Below are 12,765 nucleotides of genomic sequence, written 5' to 3'. Positions count from 1 at the left end.
TTAATATTATCAATATTAATGTATTGTAATTTCTAAGAACGAATGCACTTAATATTTTTAAAGAACCAAATTCATTCACAGTATCAAGCCCTGTCACGCTGGTCACTGGCACACCTCAGGGGTGTGTGCTCAGCCCACTCCTATTCACGTTACTGACTCACAACTGCATCACCAGATCCAGCTCCAACAGTATCATCAAATACTACAGAGAAGAGGTGGAAAATCTCCTGACATTCTGTGAGAGGAACAACCTGAGGCTCAATGTGGGCAGATGAAGGAGATGATCGTGGACTTCAGGGAGACCAGGAATGACCACCCTCCACTACACAGCAACAACTCTGTAGTGGAGAGAGTCGAGAGCACCAAGTTCCTCAGAGTTCACTTAACAAGGGGCCTATTATTGGTTACTCAACAACTCCTCACTTATCAGCAAGGCCTGTCTCTGTGCTGTATCTCTTGGAGTCCAGATGCTACTCATCTGGTAGATGAGAATGAATCAGTATGATGATCTTTTATGAGTTGGGTGATGTTGCAAATGACCACCTTTTTTGGCAAATATGATACAGTGGAAAACCGATTTAACATGCATCTGGATGTAATGCAATGAGTCATTGGACTCTGGCGTCGGGCCGAGAAAACGGAAGTGGGCATGGCTACCAGCCACCATATGTCAACCTTCTGTAGGAGCTTTATTGTAAGTGTCCTGGCCAGTTGCATCGCAGTGAGGTATGGTGGCTGCAGAGAAATGAATTGCAGGTCAATCCACAGGACCATAAGAGTGGCAGAGAGGATCACTGGAGTCTCCTTCCCCATCATTGCCATGATATACCGGGATTGTTGTCTGAGTACAGCATCCTTCAGTTGTTCCCATTGGGGAAGAGATACCACCAGGCTGAGGATAGGTTTCTTCCCATGGGCAGTGAGAATGCTGAATTACCAAAGGAACTGCTCATGTGAGCCATCCGTTTTTTCCAAACCCTCAAGCAAAAATAAAAAAAAATTCATTGAAGACTTGATTGTTTTGTTTAATGTAGAGATAATTGACTTGGCCCCACATACATAATAATGAATCCTATTCTAACAAACCCATAATTTAGGATCGAGAGCAGGATTATTTAAACTATTAGGAATTTTAATTCTGCAGTTTGTTGTGCCATTTGCAGCATTTACTCAGAGGAAGTTGAGAATTTTGTAACTTGGCCGCAATCTTCCCTATCTTCTAAATATATAAAAAAATGCAAGTTAGTATTCAGCTGAGGATTACGTTGAAAAAAATTCAACTCTCTACTTCCTCTTAAAAGTTCCTTTCTGATGCCAATAATGCATGCAAAAAAAAAAGTCAATTGGACAATTTTACTTCCTCCAATCTTTCCACTGTGTAGATATTGATAACTGGACACAAGCTGTTATGAGATCAAAATCATTGATATTTGTAGTATGAATCTGTAAAATAGTGTTCAAGTACTTACAGGTACTTGTATTTTGTGTGTACGTCCGACTAAACAGCATATTTCGTCTTCAGTGGATGGACACTTTTGGAAGTCTATCAGTGCTGCAGTGATGTAGGTCTGGTTTATTCACGGAGCTCATTTAAATTCCCTCGGAGCTGGAGAGACACCGTGGACTTGCGTTTGACTCAACCTGACTGGAATGGTGGTGTCAGCAATGAGACTGTAAACAACGAAGGGGAAAGCGGGAAGGCTTGCTTGCCAGGCTATGGCTAAAATCACTCAGGCCAGCACTACTGAGTATTTTCCTTGTAAATGCTCAGCTTCTGGTGAATAAAATGGATGAATTGAAGACCTAGCTCCTCACACAGGAAAGGTTCACCAACTGTAATGTAATTATTTTTACGGAGATATGGCTCAGTAGTGGGATACCAAATAATGTGGTGGAATTGGAAGGTCGAACATTTTTCAGGGCTGACAGAAGAGCAGCAGCAATGGGGAAAATGTAAGGGAGGTGCGTTGTCCATCTATGTAAACCAACTATGGTGCACTAACTTGACCATTGCAGACATTTATTGCTCTCCTGATCTGGAGTATCTGATTATCAAATGTAGACCTTTTTAATTACCAAGAGAATTAACTTGTATCATTGCTGTAGCAGTTTATATATCTCCAGAAGCGAATGCTGAAGCCGTCTTGAAAGCTCTTGGCAAGTTAGAGATATTACATCCAGATGGTGCCTTTATTGTGTCTGGAGACTTGAATCGCTGTAATTTACAGGATTTCATCTAAATACATGAGGGATCAAAACCTTGGATTCCGTTTACACCATCTTGGCTGATGCATGCAGAACCATTGCCCTTCCTCACTTGGGTCAGTCTGGCCATCTTTCACTGTTTGATTCCCAAATATAGACCAGACATTGAATGGGTTAAACCCGTAATTAAGACCGTTAAGATTTGATGGTGAAGTGGGGGGGGGGGGGGGGGGGCTGACTTTGTTCTTCAGCAGCATTTTCAAAATACAGACTGGAATGTTTTTGTCAATTGTGCCATAGGCGATTCTCAGATCATTATCGACGTATACACCAACTTTGTTCTTGAGTATATATACAGAGGTGTGTGGATGGAGTAACATCACAGAAAAAAGCTAAAATATTTGTGGATGAATAGTGAGGCTGATGGTTTGATCAAAGATAGAGATTTCGATCTGCAGACCAGGAGTTGGATGGATTGGCCATGTCCAACTTAGAGGGGAATCTCTCTGGTTAAACGTATACAAACAGAAGATCGAAGAGCACTTTGTATCCTTAGACTCCGCGCATGTCAAGGTACACAGGTTATCATATTATAAATCCTCTGATAGAGCACCTGTGACCCCTTAAAATTCTCCGAGGAGCTTAATTATTTTCAATCAAGAAAACAATGGCGACCCTTTCAAGTGGATCTTTTACTGAACGAAAATCTTGTTTTCTATTATGGATGTTTGGGCCATCCTTAGTAGAGTGATCACACAGAAGGCAGCTGAACCAGATGACATTCCTAGTTGAGTGCTTGGAACTTGCACAGATCAGTTGGCTGGGGTCTTTAGGGATATTTTAAATTTCTCCTTGGCCAAGGCTGTTGTTCCAACAAGTTTTAAACTGCTGTAATCGTGCCTGTGCCAAAGCACTCGACTGTCATGAGTCTGAATGACTACTGTCCAGTTCCACTCACTCCCACAATTGCAAAGTGTTTGAAGAAGTTGGTTTCATCTCACTTGAAATCTTGTTTGCCTGCCATTATGGATCAACATCAATTCGCCTATCATGCTAAAAGGTTGACAGAGGATGCCATTTCAACAGGGCTACGCTCATCTCTGACTCACCTGGATAGATCAAACTCTTATGGAAGATTACTATTCATTGATTATAGTTTGGTTTTCGACACTGTATCATTAAAGTCAGCTCATCCCTTTGTAAATGGATTCTGCTGATCTCACTTGGGTTTTGAATTCCTCAATGATGATCATCTTTATTTTTTTGAGATGTATGAAGAAGTTACATCTCAGCTCCAGAATACTTTTGGATTTCTATTAATGCACTATTGAGAGCCTGCTGACTTCCAATATTTCGTTGTGGTATGGGAATAGTTCTACACAAGCCAGGAAGGCACTTTAGCGGGTAGTGAAAACTGCCTGACAGATTGTTGGAATCCAATTGCCTCCCATCGAATCTCTCTCTATCAGGAATGATGTTTGAACAGGGCGAGGTTTACCATTAAAGACACAACACACCCTAACCATGAACTATTTACTCTCCTACCATTGGGCAGACGCGATAGGAGCCTCTGCTTGAGTACTACGAGACTTAAAAAGAGCTTTTTTCATGAAGCTGTGATAATGTTAAATACCAATTCATGGCGTTGAGCAGTGCTACACTTATTTTAGAATCAGTAATCTTTTTCATCAATTCAATTTAGAATAACGTGGTTTTAATTGTACATGGTTTGTTGCGTGTTTTTATTGTATGTTTATCATAATGTAGATAATTCTATTTTGCTTTCCTGTCAATGCTGATTATGTATCATGTCACTTCACATCTTTCTCATTATATTTGGACAGGGTTCGAATTTGACTGATATTTGTACTGAACTACTGCAACAGGGACCACTGTTGAAAATCTCAGCTGGAAATATTCAAGAGCGAGTGTTCTTTTTGTTTGATAACCTACTGGTGTATTGCAAAAGAAAGTCCAGGTAAGGCATGAATGGGAAATGGGAAATATTGCAGTCATTGCAAACTTTGATCGTTGGATGGAATACATACTGTTCAATCTGTTTGGGACAAATGTAATTTTGTTATTTGGATTTCATTATTTTGTGCATCAGTTCTCTAATTTGAGAGAGCAACATCTGTTGATAAGGTCATATAGTGCTGGTCAGTGTCTTAAAAATATCCCTAAAGACCCATGGGGATTAAGGAGCTGCCTGGTGTTGTGTGTCCTCTCTGGCGAGAACCTGATCTTGAGCCACCACATCTGTCAATCAATGTCAACATCGCCCATGCTGAGTCACTCACTTTGTAATTGACCTTTTAAAAAAAAAAAAACCCCACTGCTATCTCTGTTAATCATCTGCCCTATTTTGGCCATACCTGGACCTGCCTAACTGACCAGCAAGAAGGGCGGGGGGGGGGAGGGGGGTGGTATAAAGCCCAATGCGTGATGAATCTGGGTCTCTTTTCCTTGAGGAACGAACCCGAACTCCATTCCAGGTTACGAGCCAGAGCCAACGCTGTAGAATTGTATTAAGATTTGTGCCAGTAATGGGTTCAGGTCTTTTGAGGTTCACACTGATAAACCATCATTTTACCATGTTTCTTCAACTTGATTAATCTTAATGCTGTACCTCCACTGGGTCAAGGGGCGGCAGGTTCTATAGTTGCATCACAATCGCTCCATAGCAGATGCAATATCACTGGCTCTTCACTCAGCTCAAGATCACCTAGACAAGTGCCACTCAAACATACGGCTGCTCTTCATTGACTACGTCTCAGCCTTCACCATTATTCCTTCAGTGCCGGTCAACAAGCTCTGAATTCTGAGTCTTTGCACCCCCCTCTGCAATGGGATTTGACTTCCTCATCAGAAGACCACAGCCAATACATTTTGGAAACAATGTTTCCTCTTAATTGATGATCAACATAGGAGCACATGCTTAGCTCACTGCTCTACTCACTCTACACCCACGACTGTGTGACCAGGTACATTTCAAATGCTATCTCCAAATTTGCCATTGACATTACAGTGGTGAGCAGAAGCACAGACAGCAATGATAAAGTATACAGGAAGAAGATAAATCAGCTCATTGAGTGGTGTCACAACATCAACCTTACATTCAACTTGAGCAAAACAAAGGAGATGATTGTGAACTTCAGGAGGAAATCAGAAGAGCACCAGCCAGTCGTCATCAAGGGGTCAACAGTGGAGAGGGACAAAAGCTTCAAATTCCTGGATGTCATTATCTCTGAGCGAGGCAATCATGTCAATTCAATCAAGAAAAAGACTCGGCAGCGCCTATACTTTGAGGAGATTGGGTATATCACTGAATACTCTTGAATTTCTACAGGTGTACTGTGGAGAGCATTCTGCTGTTGGCATCATTGTCTGGTATGGAGATGCCAACTCCAGAGGGTTGTGGACAGTGGCATCGCAGGCACCAGTCTTCACTCCATCAAGGACGTCGACAAGAGGCAGTGTCTTAATAATCAACCTCTATCCTCAAGAGCCCCATCACCCAGGCTACCATCAGGAAAAAGGTCCAGGAGCCTGAAGACAAGCACTCAGCGGCACAAGGACAGCTTCTTCCCCTCTTCCGTCAGATTCCCGAATGGACAATGAACTACAGACACTGCCTTACTTTACCTTTTTATTTTTCTTGGACTATTTTTATTTAACACAGAGATGCTGCTGCAAAACAATGAATTTTGTGACGTGTAAATATATATATATATATAATATATATATTAAAAACCTGCTTCGTTGGTTCAATGTGGCTACTTACTGCATGTACCTTGTCTGAGTGCGCATGATTCCCTGTGGTGAATTTCCCTTGCAGGCAAATAAAGATTTTTGTTATAACTAATGTGTCCAGACTTCTTGTTTCTCAGACCTTTTGAACTTTTTCCTTACATAACACTTGGGTACTGGAAGAATGTTTCAGCATCGGGGTAAATTATGGCGGGGAGATGACAAACTTTGTTTGCCTTTCTTGAGATTTAGTTGCTTTATATTTTGAAGGCATTGTGAGAAATGGAAAGTGGTGAAAAGGTGTGTATTTTTGGCGCACCTTGCAAAAATGGTTTTATTGTTGACATATTTTGAACAAGTTTTTCAGTTGGGAAATGAATGTTCATGGTCAAAGGTGAGAGACATCTAGGATTCTTTGCACCGAAAATTGATGGCATTTCAATTAATTATCAAATTTCTGATGTATGCCTTAACAAGTCTGGTTAATATACATGATTAATGTGATAACTAAAATGTAAATACATCAGGTCAGGCATGAGGAAATAAAATTATTTGCTTTTCTAATGTTCCTGCTGTGAGATGTGTCGTGCTTTATCAGAAGGATTCCTTCCAATCTGGGATGTGAGTATAGTTGGGAGATGAAAACTATGGAGCGTGTGATTGTGTTTTTTTTTTTAAATTTTTTATTTTTCACACCATAAATCACAATAGCCATGATATACACTTTTTCTTTTCCACACATTTACAGTGACTTTTTCTCCCTCCCCCCTCCCTCCTCCCAAGCCACCCCCCCATCCCCCCCCCTCTCATCCATTTTAGTTATACAATCTAGGTTGCATTAATTCAGTTAGACAATGTTGTCATTCAACAAAAATCCACCAGAAATTCTACTGAGTCCATTCTTTTCTTTTCTTCTCCTTCCATCAACTTAGGTAATGTTTGTTCCCGGTAGGTTTTCGCTATTGTATTTAATGTAAGGCTCCCATACTTGTTCGAATATTTCAATATTATTTCTTAAACTATATGTTATTTTTTTTAATGGAATACATTTATTCATTTCTATATACCATTGTTGTATTTTCAAATTATCTTCCAATTTCCAGGTTGACATAATACATTTTTTTGTTCTTGGACAAATGCTATATCTATTTTTTCCTTTTTCAGTAAATTTAGTAGTTTCTTCCTTTTAATTTGGTTATGTATTCCATTAATATTTAGAGTCATATAGTTCAGCGTAGCCATTTTATATTTTGTTTATCTTCTCTTTCCGTTTTTCCATCATTACCTTTCCTCCTTTTCCATTTCTGTTTTCTTATTTTCAACTCTTTACCAGACAACATTCCTACAACATCCAACATTTTCCTTATTCTCCTATTTCTATCTTCTTTATCCCCAATCTCCCCTTCCCCTCCTGAGTTGCCCTTTATCCCTTGTCGGACAACCACATCTCCCCTCTCCATTTGGATTTGCGAATCCACTCGCAAGCGTCAACTGATTTTGCAGTGACCGCTCTTTTCCCCCACCCAGCCCCCCCCAGAAAAGATTTCGTTTTTTATAGGTCACAAAGGTCACTCTTTTAGTTCCCTCCTTATTCTCTCTATTCCATTACCTTCCCTTATTAATTCTTGTCTATACTCTCTATGTTTTCCTCTAATTACAGATACTTTCACATATGCCCATTGTCTCTATTCACTCTTATACCTCTTTACCCGCATACATATCAATCGTGGTCATTTTTACCCTCCTTACCCGTCTTCATCCCTCAGTCTATTTTTGTCTTTACCCACATACATATCAATCGTGATAATTTTTGCTCTCATTACCCGTCTTCATCCCTCAGTCTATTTTTGTAATTGTTCTGCAAATTTTCGTGCTTCTTCTGGATCCGAGAATAGTCTGTTTTGTTGTCCTGGAATAAATATTTTCAATACCGCAGGATGCTTCAGTGTAAATTTATATCCTTTCTTCCATAAAATCGCTTTTGCTGCATTGAACTCTTTTCTCTTCTTTAGGAGTTCAAAGCTTATATCTGGATAAATGAAGATTTTTTGCCCTTTATACTCCAGTGGTTTGTTGCCCTCTCTTACTTTTTCCATTGTCTTCTCCAGTACCTTTTCTCTTGTAGTATATCTTAGGAATTTTACTACAATAGATCTTGGTTTTTGTTGTGGTTGTGGTTTAGGGGCCAATGCTCTATGTGCCCTTTCTATTTCCATTTCTTGCTGTAGTTCTGGACATCCTAGGGCCTTAGGGATCCATTCTTTTATAAACTCCCTCATATTCTTGCCTTCTACATCTTCCTTAAGGCCCACTATCTTTATGTTATTTCTTCTGTTATAATTTTCCATTATATCTATTTTTTGGGCTAGTAATTCTTGTGTCTCTTTAGTTTTTTTATTAGATTCCTCCAATTTCTTTTTTAAGTCTTCTACCTCCATTTCTGCTGCTATTGCCCGTTCTTCCATCTTGTCCATTTTTTTCCCCATTTCTGTTAAGGTCATATCCATTTTATTTATTTTCTTTTCTGTGTTGTTTATTCTTCTTCTTAAATCATTGAATTCCTGTGTTTGCCATTCTTTAAATGACTCCATGTATCCTCTAACAAGAGCAAGTACCTCCTTTACCTTGCCTTTCTTTTCTTCTTCTATTTCCCTGTACTCTTCCTCTTCCTCTTCTTCTTCCTCTAGGTTGACCATCTGTTGTTTCTTTGCTGCCCTTTCCTCCTCTTCTTTCTTGTTTCCATTGTCTTCTGTGGTCTCTTCTTGCTGCAGGTGTTCTGCAGCTGTCGTTGCCGGCTGTGGAGATCGACTCCCCAGCTGGTCCCCCCTCCCGTCGGTGTGTTTTTTTTCATGCGCATCGCGCATGCGCGAGGAGTCGCGCATGCGCGGTTGCGCACTTTTACTCGGCTCTGTGAGCCATTGTTGTAGTTCTCTTTCTACCGACCTGAGGTAGTGGGGTCTTCTCTCCACAGCGGGCCTCTTCGGACAGGTAAGGCCTTCACCTTTTTCCTCCGTTGTCTTCTCTTCCTCTCTTCTTTCCGTTGATTTTGATTTTTCTCCTTTTGTCTCCATCTTCTTTCCACCTTTATACTCACTTTTCTTTAACTTGTATTTCTGTGCCTTTGTATTTTCTCTTGTTTTTCCCGACTTTTCTGGAGAGGGCTGGAGTTCACCGTCCGGCCACTACTCCATCACGTGACTCCTGAGCGTGTGATTGTTGATGTGGTAAATTCATGGATGTTCCAAGTATAATTCAGTTCCACCCACAAATTTTGCCCCTGGTAAAGGTGCCATGATTCATCACAGGAGGAAGGAAACTTGTAGTTTCAAGTTGCGTCATGCGTACAGAAGGACTTGGAAATGAAAATTGCTAGCTTCCCAACAAATTCAGCTGTGCTGATGTGGCTTTTGTTTCTAAATCTGTGCATAATCAGCTGATCATTTCATATTTCCCAATGACCTCTCATTGCAAAAACTACTTTTGCCTCATTGAGCCAAGGTGCAAGTTGTTCATTACAATGTTCAATATTGCTGAACAGCTTCTTTCTGAATTGCTGGTCTTGTCGAGTTGTTTAATGAAATTTTTTTTTCAAGTGTGTGTGAGGTGATTAAAATTATTAAGACGCTAGATAAGCCTGCTTCTTTGAACTATCCAGTAAAAGAACTTGCAATTGCCTCTTAATGCACTATGTGACGAGGATTTGCTGTCCCTCAAAAACTTTGCCATTTTGAGTTTATCAGGGCCAGGGTACTCAAGGGGCTGCATGTTATCAAATTCTAAATTTATTTATAAGTAATAATGTTGGATAGGGTTGGTATTGCCCTTCAGTGAGATTTTTAAAGAGTTTGATGACTTCAGTGGAAATGAAACCATGCTTAAGAATTGGATAATTAGTTTCTCTGAAGCCATTTGGTAACCTTCAGATTTAATTTTCCCTTGTAAAGAATCTTGAGTTCTGATTTCCATTTGCTGAACTTGCCGTAAGCTTCAAGCCAGTTAGAAACAGAAGCAAAGTAGACTAAATGCTTGAACTCACCATATATTTAATTTTTGAACCTGATGATTAAACTTTGAAATAAATAATTATTTTCAAAATTCATTCTTACTTTCTTACATCAGGGTCTCTGGTAAAAAGTCAACTAAACGTACCAAGTCGATGAATGGGGCCCAGTTTATTTTCCGTGGAAGAATCAGTACCGAGGTAATGGAAGTGGAACATGTTGAAGATGGAACAGGTACCATTTCACTTTATATAGTTTGCTGTTTGGTGACATCTTTCCCTTCATGATCTTGTTGAGATTGTCAGGACTTGCTTGAACTCTGTCTGTCCCTTACAGTGCCTTTAATTAACACAAAAGTTTCACCAAAGATTCTGATGGCACCCAGTTCTTCACAGTTCTGTGGACAAAGCAATGGCCTGATCTGTCCACGGGGAGCCGCAGTTTGAAACAGTCCACTATTTTTCACTAGTGACATATTTTGTTTCTTGCAGTGATTTAATGAAAGGAAAGTAAGTTGTATGATTTGTTTCTGCTGTTGACATACATTTATTCTTCAGATCATGATCTGCAGCAGTTGCTTGGCCACTCAATGAAGCTTCATCTTTCCACACAGCTAAATGTTCTGTTATTAAAAACAATGCCTCAATCTGAAGATTCCTTCAGCGCATCCTGAAGATTTTATTGTTAGCTGAGAAAGCAGTGCCCTTTCCAAAAGCAATTTGCAGCCACTAATAATCAATTAAAGATTTCCTTTCACAATAAAAGATTCTGACCTTCATCTAACTGCAGGGACCTTAACAAAGGAAATTATTGTCAACAGTCAAAGGTTTATCTTGCAATCAATTTCTTGGCAAATTCTGACATGAATTCTTTGGATTTTCCTTGCATTTGTATTAAAAGCAGTAATAAATTTTCTGCCAACTTGATTTGTATTATTTCGTTCCATCTTTCAAACAAATATCCTCCAAGGAGCAAGAAATTCATTACCATCTTGAGAATCCTCCTCTCTGACCATCAACACGGTTAGTCCCCTACTCTGTTTCTTGTGCACCTACAACTGTGTAGCCAGATTCAGCTCCAACTTGATCGACCAATCTTCTGATGACTCCAGCATAGCTGGGTAAAGAACCGGAAATGATGAGTCTGAATACAGGATGACAATGAGGAACCTGGTTGGGTGGTGCCAGAACAACAATCTTGCTCTGTGTTACCAAGACCACGGGTATATATAGATATAGAGAGAGAGATATGGAAAGGCCAAGGAACCATACACCCATCTATATTAATGGGAAGGAGGTGGAGACAGTCAGAACTTTCATGCTCTTGAGAGTCCACATCTCAGAAGACCTTTCCTGAATCCAGTAAATCAAAGCAACCATGAAGAAGGCACAGAAATGTCAATTAAGTTGGTTAAGATTTGTTATGTCATTGGATATTCCATCAAACTTCTACAAGAGCCCTATGGAAAGAATTCTGGCTCGTTTCATCACAGCATGTCCATCCCATGCTCTGAGATCCCATCCATGGTGGACATATCGAGGTAAGGCATTGCCTCAAGAAGGCAGCCAACATAAAGTACCTCCACCATAGGAAGTAGGAACAGGAGTAGGCCAAAAATGGCCCATCGAGCCTGCTCCGTCATTCAATAAGATCATGGCTGATCTAATTTATGACCTAACTCCACCTACCTGCCTTCTCCCCATATCCCCTAATTCCTCTATCATGTAAAAATTTATCTAACCAAATTTTAAATATGTTTAATGAAGCAGCCTCAACCACTTCCCTGGATAGAGAATTCCAAACATTCACTATTCTCTGGGAAAAACTATTTTTCCTCATCTCTGTCCTAAATCTACTCCCCCGAATCTTGAGACTGTGTCCCCTCATTTTAGTTTCCCCGACCAGCTCAAAAAACCCTCCTACATCTATCCTATCCATACCCTTCATAATCCTATATGTTTCTATAAGATCTCCTCTCATTCTTCTGAACTCGAGCGAATACAATCCTAGACAATTTAATCTTTCATCATACGTCAACCGCTTCATCCCAGGGATCAACCTAGTAAACCTCCTCTGGACCGTCTCCAAAGCCAGTATATCCTTCCTCAAATATGGAGACCAGAACTGGACACGGTACTCCAGGTGCGGTCTCACCAGTACCTTATACAGTTGCAACACCATCTGGTCACAAGCTTTTCTCAGCGCTACCTTCAGGCAGATGGTGTAGAAGATGAAAGCCAACACCTCGACATTCATACAGTTATCAGACTCTTGAACCTCCCCTTGGTTTATTCATCATCAGCTGCTCAGAAATCACAAAAAGACTGATTGCTCTTTCCGAGTAACTTTTTCTTTTGCACTGGGGATACAGTGAATATTTATATCAAGTTTGTGTAGTGCCTCTTTTAATTAGTTGACTACTACAGTCTTTCTTTGCTAGTATCGGTTCAGCTGTAGCAATTAGAATTTTGGTGCATTTGTACACTGTACAATATGTATGACAATAAACTCATCATCATTCTAATTAATTCACAATTGATTTAAATTCAATTCTCAGTGTGTTGATGGATGAAAATTGGAATTTAGATATTGAGGGGGTTTTGATTTGTATAATTTTACTGCCTATCTTTTAAAGAACCACTGTTCTTTCCCCATGTAGGCACTGGGAATGTAATCTTCCTGTTGATCATCTTTAAGTTCTTTTTGTGCTGAGCTATTTCCTGTTTAACAGCTGTGCTTGAGGCAAACAGCTGATTCTGACCTTGTGTGGCTGATGAGTGCATTGCATGGATTCATCACTCCTCTTTGA

At 40.0% G+C, this 12,765-nt stretch overlaps 1 protein-coding gene across 11 annotated transcripts in view; it reads left to right on the top strand.

Annotated features, from left to right (window-relative positions):
• Positions 1-12,765, top strand: part of prex1 (phosphatidylinositol-3,4,5-trisphosphate-dependent Rac exchange factor 1) — a 240,372-nt gene that overhangs the window by 101,639 nt on the left and 125,968 nt on the right. For all 11 annotated transcript variants that reach the window (XM_069883777.1, XM_069883774.1, XM_069883780.1 and 8 more), the window contains 2 exons: positions 4,050-4,183; positions 10,075-10,190. In XM_069883777.1, the coding sequence (XP_069739878.1) occupies positions 4,050-4,183; positions 10,075-10,190 (250 nt within the window). The remainder of the gene's footprint in view (positions 1-4,049; positions 4,184-10,074; positions 10,191-12,765) is intronic.

Source organism: Narcine bancroftii, chromosome 6 (assembly GCF_036971445.1).
Source record: "Narcine bancroftii isolate sNarBan1 chromosome 6, sNarBan1.hap1, whole genome shotgun sequence".
NCBI lineage: Eukaryota > Metazoa > Chordata > Chondrichthyes > Torpediniformes > Narcinidae > Narcine > Narcine bancroftii.
This window is presented reverse-complemented; position numbering and strand designations above follow the sequence as displayed.